At 40.0% G+C, this 18,615-nt stretch overlaps 1 protein-coding gene across 3 annotated transcripts in view; it reads right to left on the bottom strand.

The window, feature by feature from the left end:
- Nucleotides 1-18,205, bottom strand: part of DCP1B (decapping mRNA 1B) — a 42,562-nt gene extending 24,357 nt beyond the window's left edge. For 2 of the 3 annotated variants that reach the window (XM_027726714.2, XM_039383229.1), the window contains exons 1-3: nucleotides 18,061-18,205; nucleotides 16,555-16,595; nucleotides 14,070-14,197 (exon numbers count right to left, since the gene is read on the bottom strand). In XM_027726714.2, the coding sequence (XP_027582515.2) occupies nucleotides 14,070-14,197; nucleotides 16,555-16,595; nucleotides 18,061-18,195 (304 nt within the window). In that variant the 5' untranslated portion in view covers nucleotides 18,196-18,205. Of the gene's footprint in view, nucleotides 1-14,069; nucleotides 14,198-16,554; nucleotides 16,596-17,123; nucleotides 17,364-18,060 lie in introns of those variants that run through there. The other variant, XM_027726717.2, reaches the window with a different exon arrangement.
- Nucleotides 18,206-18,615: the final 410 nt, after the last annotated feature.

Genomic DNA, 18,615 nt, shown 5'->3' with positions numbered 1-18,615 from the left:
GGCCCATCAACAGGACTGGAACTTTTAGATCTTTTCCTTCTCTACATTGTGCAAAGCTGCACAATACAATATATATATTAAAAATGTATTTGCTTCTAAATAATGGAAATACAGCTCTAGATATATCTTGTTATTTCAGGAGGTTTTTAAAGGGGAACCAAAACTTTTATGACTTCTCAGGCACAAAAACGTCAATAAACTGAAGACAGGGAAGAGTTTTTCAGGTAACAAAAATGTGTACTTTGATATGAGCTTAACCTAAATTCCTAAAAAGCTCTGAAAAGACCCAATCTGTTAAATCATCAGACACTTGTTCTTTCATTTAAAGGCTGACAAAGCTTCTAATCCACTTACTTGGGGAACTGCTAATAAAGAGAGGGAAAAGGATGACTTGGTATTTCCGTTATTTCAAATGTTTAAAATATTAAATACAAACAAGCAAGGAAAAAAAACCAAACACCAAAACAACGAAACCAGTTAAAGGGAAAAGAATCCTACTTGGAGACATGTTAATGCAAAGCAATGATCAGACACAGAGAGCGAAAATATGCAACAACAAAACCCCCAAGAAAATGAAAAAGCCCCTCAAAACCCCTTCCCCCAGAAGCAAATGGTTTGAGAGTGGGCAATGATTGGCAACACCACTGAAGTCAAGAAAAAGTTCCTCGCCACCATCTGTTTAATTGTGCCTGGAACTATGCCTTAAAAATCAACATAGGAAACAATTTTTGTTAATAGAATGGACCCTGAAATGTCCTTGCCATCTTCTACCAGTCACGAAAGTTGGGTGACTAATTTGCAGACTTCCAGATAGAGCCAGCAAATATTTCTGATTTCATGAGGCAAAAAAAGGGACAACACAGAGATAGTGAATTGTTTACTAAATAATGTCTGTGGCTCTACTGTGACAGCCTGACTTCAGGCAGATTTTTAATCAAAATTTATCAGAAATTCTTTATGGTAAAAAAATTAACTCTGTAGCAGAGACATAAAATTAGCTCACTGGAACGCCCCCTAAAATAGCCTCAAAGCTAAAGTTCTGTTAGTACTGTAGGAAAATTTAAAGTCCATTGATCCATATATTTCCATGAAGCTCAGCAGATGTAAGAGTCCATCAGCAGGTTCTTTACTTTTTCTGGAAAAGAGCCCAAATGCAAACTGTATTTGCAAGATTTCCTGTAAAAATGCATTCTGTTGATGCTACAAGAAATTTTTAGTCACGACACAGGAATAGCTTCTATGTTATGATCCATCTGGCTTAGTGCATTTATTTTTTTCCCCACACCACTGGTTTTCCAGTCACACCTCCTGCCATTGCATCATCAGTTCCAAATAATTTTTAGCTCAGGATGGTGTGTGACACTGAAATTAAGGCAGGAAGTCCGTAAATGCCAGGCTATCAACTTCTTAAATAACAAGTTGTTCTTAATAAATCTTTTATTGTTCTTATTTATAAGCTGCTCTTAAGTAACAAGTGGTTCTCATTACTATTTCACAATAGACTTCTGAAATGTCCTCATCAAACTGGAGCTCCTCTGCCTTTTGTAATGGAAAAGACTAAAGAGTCTCACTCAAGGAGTGTAAAAGCTAAGTGAGGAGGTATTAAGATAAACAAATGGTGGGTGAAAGTTCTGTTCTAGTTCTGATATAGAAAAATGAGAGATAGACACTGACTTTAGAAAAGCAAGTGAGTAAGTCTGCAGCAAAGTTAAAAGCTGCATCCAAATATCCCGAGACAACAAAAGCAATCTTCCTGTGAAATAAAAACCCATCAGAGAAAGCTTTGTGGAAAGAAATCCATAGCCCCTCAACATCTGAAACTATTACCTTTATTAGCTCTATATTCTCTGCTAACTTTCTAAAGCAAACAACAAAACCTCTTCAATACACTGAAATGAAGCCAGGCCCTGATCTACAGGAATCATCTGAGCAAAAATGCCTTGCACAAATCTAGGCTAAATATAGATCCATATTTTCTATCAGCAGAAAAGCTTACACTAACATAAGACTATCACAATTAGAAGCATTCAAACTAGAAACCACACTCTCTTCTTGATTCTATGCATCTCACATTGTACCTAGAACTGAAAAGCAATGAGAACTTTCCTGGAGACAAAAAAAATTGCTTTCATTTGAAAGAATAGGAAGGAGAGCTGCCTTCTGCATCTCAATTTCCATCCTGCCTCCCATTATGTTAAGAAAAGCAGCAGTTTCCATATGTTTCTTGTGGAGTATCTGGGCTTCCAGTCCCATGGGGATAAAGCCTCCTCCACTGTCTGTGCCACACACAGTTGGTAGAGGACTCCTCAGGATTTGAACATCACGGTTTTCATTTATAATTTAGTCCAATCTAAGAATACGTTCCCAATTACTTTTAAAGTGCATCTCTGAGGTACCTGCCAAAGGTCAAGGTACCCCTCTAATTCCAGAGTTATAGCCAAGTTCAAGGTCAAGTTATTTTCCAAACTCTGACGATGCCATTTTTCCAGTATAATAGAAGAGAGGAGAAAAAAAGATTATTTTAACCTCAAATAGGTGTTCAATAGCATGTAATTTTTTCCTGAAACCTGAGTTTTTGCTCTAATCAGTCTGATGAGCTGTCACTCCAAATGGTTTAACTCCCACAAAATAATGAACAACTTCGAAAAGGACTTCATGAGGAAAACAAGCAACTTTAACTATAGAAGATGTTTCTAATTCTGACTGTTGTGATCTCATCTCTTATTTCTTCACTGCATACCTTCAGACCCTAAGTAATGGAAATACACTTGCAGATCTGGACTAAGTTCTTGGTCTGTAACAACAGAAGTTTAAGTTACTTGTATATACTTGTTCTTATAACAAGAAACACCTAAGAAATACCTTAAGATTAGGAGAATTTTAAAAACCCCATTTCTGTATTTTTCTGTTTCTATACTCTGTGCACACCATCACTTTGGAAGCAGGCAATTTGTTAATTTTTCCTACACCATCTCTATTGTGAAATGGTTAGAAAAAGAATAAAAAAAATCCACATAGAAATAGGCAAAAGTAAAGTCAACTACTCCTCCTGAGATTTTAAACGTTTACTTCATATTTACAGCATATCTTACATATTTCCTCTTATTGCTTTGCCACAGCCTGTTACCATGTTATATTCAACACATTAAAGAATTCTTCTCTACTACTCTGTAGCCATTCTTTCCCTTGCAGTCAGCTGCTACATTGCCTTCAGTGACATCTGCTTGTCTGTAGAGCTGCAGTTGGAAATTTTTAAGTACGTGCAATTTTTAGTGATATAACAATTTCACAGGCCCAGAAAGGCTTCTCCTTGTTCTCACATAATGACAGGCAAACAGTAATAGGTTTGCTCCAGCTGTGGGTTGGTTCACACTGTGCTCCCAAGATAAATTTCAGTAGATGACTGCGCCCCTGAACCCTTTATCATTCACATATGGCCACTGCATTTTTGCATGCTTGAAAGCTGAATGATCATTAAAGTATGAATAGAAATGTTTCATCGATATTTTTCTTGTGAAATCGCAGCTTAGCAATTTCTTTCATGAAGATACAAACACCACCTCCTCGAACTACCTCGTTGCTTTTTTCTTCTGATTACTGTAATTATTTTTACACATATTTGTATATCTTTTAAAATTGTATTGTTAGTGTTCAGATTACTTACTAGTTTACTGATTTTTCTGCCTTCTTGAACACAAGACATTCTCTGTGGGCACACGTACAAAGGGAGAAACAGACTGTACCCCTGAGATCAAGTTTGCCACCGAGAAAATGCAATTTCAGCAGTAAACATTTCCTTACTTTAGACCTGTAATCCAACAGAAAACCCCCCCACATTTATCAAAATAATTTTATATTAGCAGCCAGACATTTCACAACAGCAGCACTGGGAGGTACCCTGCAACTTTGAATCCATGAATATACACTAGACACATAGTTGAATTTAAATAAAAATTTGGAATTTTGCACTGGATTATTTTTACTACAGCAATTGTATTATTTTCACACAGAAAGTAAAAATGCATATTTCATTTTGCTTCAGAAGTTAGCAGTATTTTATTAGCTCATGTATAATCCTTTAGGAATAAAATGTATCTTCTGCTTCCTCAGTCTTTCCCCTCCTTCAGCTTTTAACTCTCAGTGCAAATTTGAACATCTACTTTGTTTTCTGATAGAGAGTGTTAGAGAGAGAAATATTCATGTGAGAGAAACCAGAATAAAAAAGAGATAACAATAAAAAGAAAGCAGTAAAGCCCTGCAGGAAGGCATGTAATACCTTACATAAAAATACAATGTTATTTCTCTCCTTTTTCTAATTATTATGAAATTTCATGAAGTTCTTAATTGAGAGATGCTACACATTCCCATGTAGAGAATGTAACACTGGATGTTATTTAGCAAATAATACTAAAATTTTACAGAAAGGCAGTTTGTTTGGCAGGGACAAAAGAATTGGTGGAGCTCATCAAACTGAAAGTCCATATCCTGGCTAAGACAATGACCAACACCAGATGATTCTCAGGAAGAATCTTCCTTGCCCCTTTATTGCTGACTTCTCACCTGAAGCATATGTCTTACATCTCTTACTTTTTTTTTTTCTCCTGGCTACAGAATCTCTGGTCGGTTTTATTCATATAAATAATATCTCTGCTTTGCAAAAGGATTACTGAAACAGGCCCCAAAAGACCTAGGCCTATGTATGTCCAAAATAATGAATCTAGCAGGTAAAACCCACTGGGGTATTTTATGATTGATTTTAAGTAACTCTTTATGACATGAGAAGTTTATATTTTATTAAAGCAAGCTCTGTGCAGCAAAACCAACAACTGGGCTGCAGCCACAACCATTAAAGCAGAGCAGACAGCAGGCATCAAGCCCAACACTGTTAGTAGTTTGTAAGGCAGTTAAGTCAAAAAAGCAACGCTGCATTAGCAGCCTGAGTGGAATTCCACTGGAGCACTCCACCGTGTTTCTGTATATAACACATTCCTTGTCCTTTAAAGGCTATGCTATCTTACACTTGGGAAGGGTTTCTTTCCTTTTTCCTCCTGTAATTGAAAAGTATTGTTTACTGACGATTTAAGGCTTGTTTTGAGGAAGGGAGCGCTGATGAGGCACTCAAGAGCCCCTATTAAATCAATGTTAGACAGAAGTGAGCAGCTTGTATATGCACTGTGGGATGCACTCGCTCACATATTTATCTTCCATGTTTTCAGAGAAGGTTACAAATATTTTTATATATATACACACACATATAAAAGAGCACAAGTGAGCAAGCTCACATTCCAAGAGAAGTTTTCTGGCTATGTCAGGAGTGAAGTCCACCCTCTGCTAGACAAACCTATTTTTTTTCAAGCACAAGAGGATATTATCAGAGAAGTCCGTGCTGATATACAGAAACCAGAGATCGCCGTGGCTCGGTGAGGTGATGAGCTGACGGGTGGATGGCGCCCATTATCTTCACTCCTCAATCCAAGTTTTCCTGAAAAACGACAGGGGGAGGAGAAGGCTCCAGCTGAGCATAAGGCACAGAGGACAAGGAAAGGATTAAGAGTGAAGAGCAAGAAAAGGAAGGATAACGCAAGAGATATTGCAGAGGTTTCAAAGAGCTAGAAAATAGTTTCTAGATTAAAAGATCCAGTTGTCACTAACTTAAAGTAGCATCCAAGCTTTAACTTCTGTACAAGGCTACTGCATAAAATAACTCAGAAGCAAGAAAAAGTTGACCAAATGGAATGTGCCTTTTCTATCTATAGAAAATACACTTAGGTTCAGCTCCTTGGAATTTTAAAATGTTTCAAGCCTTGGTTCGGCAAGCGTATCACCCGCTCCCCAGCCACCAGCCAGGGGAGCCTGACACGAAGTATAAGGGGAAGCTGGTGCATGAAACTCAGCTGAACTGCTTCTACATCAAACCTGGAGGTAAGACAAAGTTGTGTGCACAGGGATTGCACTGTTCTCTACCTGCTGCGATGAGTATTGCCTTCCTATTTAAACAGAGCACTCTGTATAATGTAGGAGACTACACTAATAACTTAGAGTAATATTTGGTGATAATGTACTGTGAACTCCTGAATGTGTGTTCATACCACCACAGGATTTAGATAATTCTGGTAATTCTCCAAGCTGAGGAGTTAAGTAGATGAATGGCTTCTCTTAGCAATATATTGTATTTTGAGCATCTAATGAACATGGCTTTCCAACTCCCACTGTGACATGATAAAAAAAAAAAAAAAAGGAATGCAAGTATAAGAAAAAAGAAAGATAAAGGTTTTTGGGGTTTTTTTTGGACAAAGAGGCTAAGAAGTTTAAAATATACAAAAGCTGGAAACACTAAATACGTGTGTTAGCATGTGAAGGGATTAAGCTGAAAAGGCGGTTATGCAAGAGATTGCTGAAAGCAACTTGCTCTGTAATATTCTCATTTGCAGAAGAAATATGTAGGCATTCAGGTACGTGTTTACCATGATCTTGAAACACCCACCATTTTATGCTATACAAGGAGGTGTGTGTGAAGTAGAGGGCATACAGGTAGTCACACGAAAATAACCTCTCTGAAAAAAAAAAAATAATTATCTGTTCCAACTTGAACCCTTGAGCTTTGCTGCATCATATGCCTATCTTATCTTGAAAAGATGTCCGGAATTCCCAGCCCTGGCAGTACACTCTCAACAGTGAACCTCCAGACAAGCTAATATCTTGCTTATATGCTGACATCCATAAATGGGAAACAAAGACTGTGTCTAGCAGATACATGCAGTATTACTCTCCTTCCACTCGATACAGGAACTCATCCACAACAGCAGGGTGCTTGATACATGTTTTTAATTCTACTCTGCCTAACTTCTCCTAGGAATTTGTTTGCCCAGGCAGAGATATACTTCCACCATACACAAAATAATTACCAGCCATCAAAAGACTACATAGCTTTGTTATCTTAGCTCCTTAGCCCATTTCTTCTCACTTGGCATATAGTTACTCAGACTTTCAGACTGGACTCCATCGTCACACAGAACTGAAAACCTGCTTTAGGATTACTGCACTTCTTTTCCTTACACTTAGTTCTGACCACCCTTGAGGCACAACACGTAATTAGAGCAAAAAGACAGCTGCAGTCATCACAGTTACAGCTGCAAAAAGCCACTTCACGAAGGCAAACCATTCTAAATTGTTTGCTTTGCTCAGTCAAAGGCTTTCACACCACCTAACAAATCCTCAGGGTAGGAAGGGTGAGGAAGGAACAACTAAAACATCCTTTTAAGAAAGTCCGAATAGAAATACCTGTGCTGTATTGGGTGGAGTGACAAGGGACAGGGTGTGACACATCCAAACTTACGTCTTAAACTTAAGGCCTTCACAAGTGGTATCTACAAATTCCCCTGAAAAACACAGATTTTATTTAGTTTTAAGGAAAACAAATAAGGCAGCACTGGAAAACCTAAATTTAGAAACACTTACTAGTACAAAAAATTTTTCTTTAAAAACAACAAACAAAAAGGGATATTGCAGTTCCCCCTCTTCTTTTGTTTTTTTTTTTTTTTTTTTTTTTTCATTGGAACCCTAAAAACCTAAATCACAGAACATTTACTCTCCACAATAAGCAGAAAAAACCCCAAACACTCTTAAGTAGAATTAACCAATATCTGCTAATCCTAGAATCACAATAATAATTTAGTTTGGTTGGGACCTCTGCAGGTCATTTATTCCAGGGCTGGCTTCAGTAAGAGAGAGACTTAGGAAAAGAAAAAATTATGATCAACTAAAAGTTTTCACAGAAAACAATGTCCTATGGCACTTTTTCAGTCAATTTATTTTTAATCAATTTGCATTTATGCATACTTCTTTAAAACAAATTTTCCTGTCCCTCTCACTACATTAAAAACCCACTTCTTCCACAGATTTGAGCCGAGTTTAGTTATAAAACCAGGTGTATCAGCTTTTGTACTCTAGAACAGGTAAGCCAAATAACCACTAGATAGCAAAATCACAGTTCCTGATCTTAAAACTCACTTGCCTTGAGCCAGAACTGCTGCACATCCATCCATTCTTGACTGCAAAATAGTATTAAAGTTATGCCATCAAGTTACAATAATACTTTTATATCTCAGCAGGCAGGCATTCAAGATTTTCAGGCATCCTTGAAAATTAAAATGAGGCAGAAAGCACAAGGATCTAATATATAAATGTACATATTTTATGGGTTTAGTTATAAAAATGTAAATTGGTATCTATACCACTTCCAAGGGGCAGTTTATTATTTTTCTTGACATTCTGAAGCAATTTTTACCATTTTCTAAGCACATTAAAATCACCAGTTAGTTGAAATACAGACCACAAACGGAGGAACTATATGGGAAACATAGTAGGAAATTAGTAATGCCTTTAAATATGCTTTTGTAAACTAGCCTATGAACACATAATTTCTGAGTGTAGGTAGAAGGAAGTCAATTAACTGAGTACTAGAGAGCATCCCACATGAAAAAACATAAATCATCACTATGCACTTGATAAACAGAGGCAGTAAGAAACTCGCTTGCTTGTGTCAAGAAAATTTGCACTTGACAAACTCAAAAGCAGTTAAGCTGGACACAAACTGTATAACAGGTTTCAGGAAGAAAAAAGCAAACAACACGACAAAGCTCATGCTGCAACTTTCATTTTCTGGGTTTAGAATTAACTCTTAGTAAGACAGTAATTATTTTCAGCATGTATATTTTCTTTTGAAACTTGAAAAAGTTGGGTATGTGTTAGCATTCCAACACTCTCAGCAAAACTGAGGTTTCACTTTAAGGTCAGGAACGCTCAGGGAAGACAACTGTGACCTCTGCTGTTGTTCTGTCTTGCTGGATACATGATGAATTTTTATAATGCTGATCAAAGGAGAGAAATTGGAATGGAGAGAAGGAGGAGAGGTTTGTTTATATCTCTGAGACAAAAATGTCTCCAAGGACAGAACCGCAGGTAAACCACAAGCATTCGTATTCTGAACAGGTGGCAGTAGTCAGCCCAGGCAGGCTTCTTAAAAAAACCTTTACCCAAATCTGTTTAACAAAAAAACAGGCTGAGAAGAATATACCCCTAAAGAGGGCTAGGCCCTTCTACCAAAATCACTTTGAATTTCTATAGTTTTAGCTTGCACTTTTGTTCCAAACCGACAAACATTTTTCAAAGAGTTTTAAACTACAGAAATATTTTCGACAAAACATGCAGGTTGTAGCAGGCCAGAATAATAATTCTGCAATCAAACTTAACCTCAAAAAAATTGTTTTAAGTTATTCAGCTGTGACAAAAATCACTGCATTTGCTTAATGATGCAGCAACAGAAAGCCATGTCATACTTCTGAATTAGTAGACCACTGATTTTAGAGAAAAATAATACAAATTGAATGAAGTTAAAAACACTTCAAGGTATTTGTTTCAAAATTCTGAAAAACAAATGAGCATTTGGGGAATAATCAACTGAATACACGTTGCAATTTACTGCTTTCATCATGTCAGGTTTTTTGTTATTGGACCAGATACCGTGTGTTGGCAGGCAGGAGGCTGATAAATAAGGCTCTCCATTCTAAACTGAACCAAAAACCAAAGAGAAACTCTACTACCTCATAAAAACAAAGCCTGGAATATCTATTTTGCCTGTCTCAATGGAAACAATTGAGCAAGTAGTAGTTTACTGGTCAATATGCAGAAGGCTGAATCTAAATATATACACAAATAAATTTAACCACCAAATGCTGGTTTTGTTCTCGATTAAAAACACATTTCAGAAGAAGAGATCTGAAACCCCATGTTACAGAATGTATAATGTAATATAGACTGGAAACATATTTCAGGGTAAACAAGACACTATGATACCCAAAAGAGGATTGGTTTCCACGATATATTAACTTTTTTACATATCACTCAGATTCTCTTAGTGTTGTCTCCTACTTTTCCTTCTGAAGTAACCTTCTAACAGCCTTCAAACTAAGAAATGCTACTTGCAGGGTCACTAGGTCTTCAGAAATGCCTGCAGAGGCAGGACACTTGTTATCCATTTAGTATTTTTTACCAGGATGTATTTACTTAGGAGGGTGAACTAAAATGAGCCACAATCAGTCTCAAAAGAAGATGAGTTGTTCTGCTTAAGAGGGCCCTTGGATGCTGTAATTTAGAATTTAAGACTGAAATACAATAGTTTGAGAAGAACATACACCGTTGTCTTTTCCTAAACATTTTACAATCACTTGTCCCCAGGGATATATTTGGAAAAATTGTCCTACAAAATATTTATGACCTACATGGGAAGGAAAAAAAACACAAAACCGAACCACAAACAAAAACCCCACAAAACTTCGTTGGACAGCTGGCAAACTTCCCTCTCCCTTCCATCCCATCTACTAGACATCTTTGCAGTGTAGAAATCTGGGAAAATATAACATTTTCAGGGTTCTGACAGACACATGGTGGCATGTTAAACTGGACAACTGAAACAAGGATGAGCTTATGTACGTCTCACATGTGCCTAGGCAGGTTTGACAAAAACAGGCATGTCTGGTCTGCTTTTGGACCACTTACTGAACCTCTGCTAAGGCTCAAATTCAGTAGACACATCTGACTAGAAAGGCTTCATTCTGCTTCAAGCCCAGGAGATGACAGGATCAAAGGCCTTGCTGCAAATGTGGCACAGAAATGAAAAGCAACTGCTCTGCCAATAGGCACAGAAACTTGTTATAAAGTATTTGTCAATCTGCCACACAATTTCTTTCTCCACTCGTTAGAGCAGAAAAGCACCCAATTAACCTGTATCAGATCATTGTCACAATTAGCACACTATTTTAAGGTAGGATCTTGTGTTCTTCTCTGGCAGCTGAAATGCTCAAGGTGAAGCTAACTCTGAGATATACAACTTACTGTTGACCAAATTCTCTGTGACCTGTAAGCATGAAAAACAGTATTCAGCAATGAAAAGCTAAATCAGTCAACTGAGGAAATAATTCACTGACCCAGTACAAAGGCATAAACACCTGGTACAATACACAGTGAGGAACAGATGTAATTATTATATAGCTGATCAGTTCTAAAGAGAGAAAATTAGGTTCATTTACTCAATAATTTACCACCTTGTATTTCTTCTCAACTATCTCATATTATTCGTCACCAAGGCTTAAGCAACAGGCTCTAAATATTGGTTTTCACAATAAATATCACCAAAAACCAATGAAAAAAGTAGTAATTGTGTAGTTAAGATTATTCAAATATAGAACCCAGGAAATTTTTTAAAACCCTTAGAATTGTTAGATGATCTAAACAAAAAGAGGACTCCTGTCTTGCTCTCATAAAGCAAGCATCTAAAATTGCAGTTAACTAGGTAAGTTTAAAGGTCACATTGAAAATTCCCTATTTGATACATAAACCTTCTCTTCTTGGTGGACAAAGATTTCTGCTGACATTAAAAACTGTAATTTGATCTTCCCTCCTGGCTTTGAAACGAATAACCCCAGCTCCAGCCTAACAGATTTCTCAAACTAAACTTCTCTGCAAAACAGTAGATCAGTGCAAACATTAACTGGCATGGATCCCAAATCCAGCCTGAAAAGTCCTGGGATTAGACTGTGTCTCCAACATGGTGTTTAGACAGTATTTCAACTTAAGATGACCAGGATCATATAGAACAACAGAAGAAATATGAAAAAACAATAAAGTAAGATGAAATATTTCTTTTCTTAATTTAAGTATTCCTAAAACTTATATTTATTGTGTACAATTTTGGAAGAAATCTTTCTGTTGTAATCATATATTGGATGCAAAGCAAGCTTTACAAAATGACAGCTATTACAAATGCTGGCGGACTTGTCCAGTACACAAGCACCACCTTGGGCTGCCAAGAGGTTTTATTTTAGGCTGTGTGGAACAACCAGCCATAGATATTCAGCTGCACTAAAATGAAGTTGGTTTCAACAAATATTCGGAATACTGGGAGAAGCAAAACACTGGGCAGGACTTCTTTGTTTCTCTAAATGCTTGCTTTTGTATTTTCCTGATGTTTATGTTATGACAAAAGCCCTGTTATGTAGGAAAGCCACTATATCAATTGGAAAAACGGAGGAAACTGTTAGTTTTGTTAGATCTAAAAGAAGACACGTATGAAAAACTGCATAAGAAGTCACCAAGTCAAACAAAAGGTTAGAAAAAGATAACAGTATCTGGAAACAAGTTAAGTATTACTGCCAAACTGTCCACTGTTTTGCCAAGTAAACAGCTATTACTGAGTACTCCTTGTTAGCATCTGGAAGCAGTAGAGAAAAATAATACTACGACATCAGGGCTTAAAACCCACAGGTTTCAGGGGCTGGGGATCTCTTAATTTCTTTTTTCATGACAGCACTCAAGGGAACGATCCAGTACAGAGTGCCATGAAGTCAAAAAACTGTCAGATCTCACGGCTCAGAGATTCTAAACTAAAAGAAAGGGAGTTCTACTTCCATGTTGCCACTGGCAAATTGTCAGTGTAGGTGCTGGGGGTCCACCCCAGCCAGCAGCTCAGCCCTGTGCAGCTGCTTGCCCCCTCCCCTGGGTGGGATGGGGGAGACAATCAGAAGAGCAAAAGTAAGAAAACAGGTTAGCACTTAAAATATTTGAGACCCTGCAAACCCAAAAGACTGACATCTCTTGGGAAAAACAGCTTATACTCTCCAAACCCCACGATTTTCCTCCTAATAAAAAAATTAACCAATCACAGTTTACAGGTAGTAATCAGACTTACTTCATGTCAGCACAGTTATGACAACTTCTAATTACTCTTTATACCAATTGTCTCAACAAAAATGAAAAATTAATAGACCAGGTTTCAAAATGTAGGTACTAGTGTATACACACATAAACTCCTAATGGAATTGCAAAATGACATTAAAGAAGATTACACTTACATAAGAAAGACCCTTCAAAAACAGATGGGATAATAGGTCTCATGGTACTTAAAATCCTAATGTCCTAGGTTAGCCTGAATATGTCTGCCTTTCTTTTCAGTTTCTTTGTGAATTCCAATACTTTGTCAGCCTAGAAAACACTCTCAAAAATAGCAGTTTCATTTGGGCTATTTAAAATGTTATTTCTCTATTGTTTTTACCACATAGTGCGTGTGAACAACAGGATTCCCTCTTGATATACCTTCCAACTCCAAAGTAGTTTATGAAGTAAAAAGGTCTAGCAGATGATCAAATTGGGCTGCTTCAGCCTTTAATTCATCCAGAGGGAACACTTCTGCGTCACAGTTCACATAAAACATTTTTGCAATCTGCTTTTATGCATCAAGGACAAAGCACAGATGATACTACAGCTCCACTTCCAAGCACAGATATAAACTGTATATTTACAACTGCTCATTCTCGTGTAATTGCTCATTGTAACACTCTGTATGCAGATCTGCATGCACAAGTAAGCTTTCCCATGTCTTCCACTTATTTCCGAGTTTGCCTGACACTTGCTAATTCTGGTATAAAGATAATGGTGCAAGATAAACACAGAGCCCAAAGTAATAACTCTGTCTTTCATCAGGGTTTAAATGAGACCCAACGTTATGTTGTCAAGAGTTACGCCTCATGGCTGAGAGGCACACTGCCTTCCAACGTGCTCCAAGGACAGTATTTTGGAGCTGGAGCACAAAACAGGGTTTGAATTTGCTGCATTTGTCTATTTTTATGCAGAAAGCCAAGACTACAAATACCACTCCAAAACTTCCCAACACTGACTGGGGTACATTCAGAAAACACACACTCCCTGCCTCTCTCAGCCCATCACATACACACCACAATAAACATTTACTCTTTGTCAGTTAAATTAAGAGATTACTACTAAGCACATGCTAATACTTTCTTTAGCAGAGTGGCATTTTAGGAAGCACTGAGAAATTCTTCTCTTTCAGCACACCAAAAAAGCAAAATACATTCCTTTAATTTCCCCTGTTAACCAGCTAATTTCAGCCCCTGAGAGCTGCAGTCTAAGCACTTGGACTGCCTTAACCAAGAACAGATTGAAGAGAAGCTATATTTAAGAGAAGCAGTATTTAACCCCACGTGTCACATACTTACATCTGGCATTTCTGTACAGTAGAAAGGGGTCCTGGAGCTGGAAATCAAGGTCTTTAGTAATAGGCTCAGTTCGATTTTCCATGCTCAGTCTGTTCATAATTGTGAAACCATGCCTTGGAGAAGCCGATCTGAAAATTAACAAGCAGAAATCCCATCAAGCCGAGGGAAAAAAGAAATCACTAGAATTTCTTTCCTGTATAGTTTTCCAAATTTATTAATCTTTTATTATTATTTCTAAGAGGTACCACAAAAAACTGATTTTGTTGCCAAGGAAATAGCGACTGGCTCTTGCAGTATTTTGTGTAATCCTTTTAATTATGGCAAACCCCTACATTATGTGTGAGAAATAAACAGACTATCAGCATCACCTTATCCAACACCACCATCTATCCTATAGTTTCTTGCTGGAGTAGAAAGCAGCAATTACAATAAGTCAGTTATGGGCCAGTGCAAGCATACTTTTCAATATCTGGTTAACAATTGCAGACAGTAACAGGCATCCCAAAGAGGATTTTCCAGGCCATCTAAAGCGTAAGAACAAAAGTGAGGGTGCTGGGAAACTGGAACAGGTTGCCCAGAGCAGTTGTGGATGTCCTGGAAGTGTTCAAGGCCAGGCTGGACAGGGCTTTGAGGAACCTGATGTAGTGGAAGGTGTCCCTGCCCATGGCAGCAGGAGTTAGACCAGATTATCTTCAAAAGTCCCTTCCATCCTAAACCATTCCATGATTCTATGACTCTAAATCATTATGCATGTTCATGGGGGTTACACTTCAAGCCATTTAGATAAAGGTGAGCTGTTAAATCCATCATGATCCTGACAAGAGATACTACTTCCAAACTAAGTATGACAATAAAGGAAAGACTATGGATAAACATTTGGGAAAAGTGCCATCTCTGGCAATTGCTGGTGTGTGGATTTCTCTATGAAACCCAAAGCAAAGGAAGCTGCATTACAGCATTGGAGTCAACAGAAAAACAAAAAAAGTGGAATCCTTGACAAGAATCCTTAATTTGCAGCAGTCAGTGCTTCACTTAAAACAAACAAACAGACCACTTCCACTGGTGTTAACCCAGCTGGAAGTCTGACTTTTTGACTGTTCCTCAGAATTCACTAAGATGAGATGGGTAGTAAATAAGTTATCTCAAGTAAAATGGTCACATCACTTTACATTGTGACTAAAGAGAAACAACCAAGGCAACACCACTGGTCTCCAACCTGTGATCTGTTGGCAATGTCTTTTCCACAGAACTTTATAACTCTGTTCAAAGCAATAGAAAATTAAAGTTAAAACTGATGATGTATGATGTTACCCACAGTTCACAACCTGTTCCATTCTGTTGCCTGTAGGGCAGCCAGGCATCAACCCCTGCTCTAAATGGAAATTTCCTCAGGCAACAAAAAGAACAGTGAAAGATCACAGATGCAAGGAGTACCAGGTTACATGTTGTCAGTTCTTGAGCTTTACAACTAACACACCAGGAAATACTGCTGCTGTTCTGCAGCCCATAACTACCCACATCCACCTACTGCTTGCACAACAAAGAGCTGGCTCTTTCCTCTCACGGTGGTAATTAGAAAAGCATCTTATCTCCACTCACCTGAAAGCAGCTTAGAAAAATTACTGTTGACCATTTCCACTGCTGGTACAAAAGATCTCTACAGATTGAAACCAGCATTCCCACTTCACACAAAGCTCACAGACTCCTGGGCCTCTCTGTCACTTCACACATACATCTCTCGCCTTCTCAAAACAATCTCTTGCTTTCTCAGCTCTCCTACCAGTTCCTCTTTGACATAAAAGTTGAAGAAGAAACTTTCTGCTTTGGTGTTAAACCCTGGCAGCTACTGCAAGATCTGCTGACTGTATTATTTTCCAACTTTAACAACAGTCACAGGGAAATGCTGAGGCACTAACATGGAAACTACAACATAGGGCAGGCTTCATAACAGAACAAATGTGCTAAAACAAGTGACATAAAAATGATGCTCTGAAAAGCCACAATCAGAGGTGCTGCTAAAAGAAAGCATTAAAATCAGCCAAAATGTTGGATGAAATATGCATGAAAAATGAACAATCAGACATAAGTAGTATGAATGTACTCCAAGTAGAGAAAACAATACTTCCTAAGTTGTACCATTCCCTTAGTTTAAAGAATATGGTTATTTATTTCACTATTTGCTTTTTGTCCAGACACTTTTTAAACTGCTACATCCTAATTAAACCAACACAAAAGATTTCTACAGTTTACCCTATTGAGATTTAAATCACATTTGGAAGTCTTATCAAAATACAAGGCGGTGCCTCCTTCAGTGTTTTCTTCCCCGCATTTGCTTCTACCAGTTTCAGTTTCTTTTCACCCTTGAACAAGGGGGAGCATTTACTTCATGACTTCATTTACTTCATTCACGCTCCATCCCAGCTAGCTTTTCCATATCCACAGGTTATGGAAACATCCTGCAGACGTTAAAAGGTAGTGTCCTCACCTTGTGTAAACAAACAGCGTTCCTTCCACATCAGTCTTCTCCTGAAGAAAAGGAAAGTTAAGGAAGTTGAAATCAGGGCAGTGTTTTGCTCACTGTCAGTGAACCCCCCTTTATCTCTGTTTCCCAGGACCATCAGTTTCACTTCTCTCATCCAAGCCACAAATACATAAACCCAACTTCATCAGCTGGTGGTGAGAGGCTGGAGCCAGCACAGGTCACTATGCATCTGACCCAAGTTTTATGATAAGATATGGAAAGGCTAAATGCACGACACCATGAGGCTAAACTGGATTAACTCTCCACTACACCCGAGGGCAGCACACAGCCCAGTCAGGATTTTCCAAAGGGCACCTGTCCTCAGGGGCAATGTTTGGGACAGGTACAGGGGAAATGACACAAAAGGGAGATGGTGCAGATTCTTCAAAAATATGCCCTAAGCTCCACCATTACAGCAAAGCAAGAACCACCTGGAAAGAGCCTGAATGTTAGATTACCAAAAGTTTCCCTGAGTTAATTAAGGTTTTAAATCTTACAACAATCTTTTTAGCACTGTTAACTCCTACACTCACTCTTTTGTACACGTTTGGGTTCCATTATAGGTGTTTGAAGGGCAGAGGAGCGTCTGAGGCCCGTGTCCCGGGGTTAAACCCCAGTCTTCCACGGCAGTGGGTTAAACTCTGTCAGGCTTGGTGCTGTGACCACATCCCTGGGGAGCCTGTTCCAGTGCCCAACCACCCTCTGACGGAAGAGCGCTTTTCTTCATCCAGTCTAAACCTCCCCTGAAACACAACTTCAGGCCATTCTCTTGAGTCCCATCACTGGTCACCACAGAGAAGAGATCAGTGCCTATCCCTCCTCTTCCCCTCCTGAGGAAGTTGTAGACCACAATGAGGTCTCCTCTCAGTCTTCTCTTCTCCAGCTGAACAGACCAAGTTCCCTCAGCTGCTTCTCATACGGCTTCCCCTCAAGGCCCTTCACCATGTTCATTGTTCTTCAGACACTGGTTAAACCCCAGTCTCCCACAGCCCTGGGTTAAATTCCAGTCTTCCACTGCCCTGGATTAAACCACAGTCTTCCATCGACCTGGTTAACACCCAACCTCCCATGGCTGCAGGTTAAACCCCAGCCCTGGGTTAATCCCCAGTCTTCCACAGCCCTGGCTAAACACCCAGTCTCCCGTGTCCCTGGGTTAAACACCCAACCTCCCTTGGACCTGGTTAAACCTCAACCTCCCATGCGCCTGAGTTAAACCCCATCCTCCACCGCCCTGCCGCACGGGACACAACTCCTACAACCCTGCAGCCTCCCAGAGCCCACTCCCCGGGCCCTACGGGGCTGCTCTCAGCTCCGTCAGGCACACCCCTCCCTCACTCCCACCCTCACACCTCGGCCATGGCCGGGCGGGGCGGGGCGGGGGCGGGGCTCTACGGGTGGGGGCGTGTCCCGGCCGCTCCCCGCCCCGGTCCCCGGTGCGGCGGGGGTGTGTGCCTCGCCGGGCGCACGTACCCACTGGCTGGCGCGGTGTCCGAAGGTGTAGAGCGCCACCTGGCTGGCCACGTCCACGATGCCGCTGATGTAGGGGTCGTGCTGCCGCAGCGCCGCCAGGCTGATGTCCAGCCCCCGGCCCAGCGCCGCCGCCATCTTGCGCCCCGCGCCCAGGCGCGAGCAATCCACCACCGAGCGGCACCATCACCACCACCACCAGCGGGGTGGCGGCCCCGCAGCGGAGTGCAAGGCGCCGCAATCGAGCGCCGAGCGCCGCCGGCTCGGGATTGCCGCCGGTGTGTGTGGGGGGGGGGGGGAGCAGGGGCTGTGCCGGGGGGCGGTACCGGATCATGGGATCACAGTCACAGCATAGCTGGGGGTGCAAGAGGCCTCTGGAGATCACCCAAGTCCAACGCGCCTGCCGAGGAAGGGTCACCGAGAGCAGGTGGCACAGGGGCGCGCCCGCGTGGGCTTGACATGGGTCCAGACTCCACACCCTCCCCGGGCAGCCTGTGCCAGGGCTCTGCCGCCCGCAGCGAAAGGAAACTCTTCCCCACGTCGAGCTCGAAATTTTTT

This window comes from Pipra filicauda, unplaced genomic scaffold, assembly GCF_003945595.2.
Source record: "Pipra filicauda isolate LSUMZ 115617 unplaced genomic scaffold, ASM394559v2 scaffold2_size9829703_pilon, whole genome shotgun sequence".
Lineage (NCBI taxonomy): Eukaryota > Metazoa > Chordata > Aves > Passeriformes > Pipridae > Pipra > Pipra filicauda.
The sequence above is the reverse complement of the archived record's forward strand: the minus strand, read 5'-3'. Positions and strand labels throughout refer to the sequence as shown.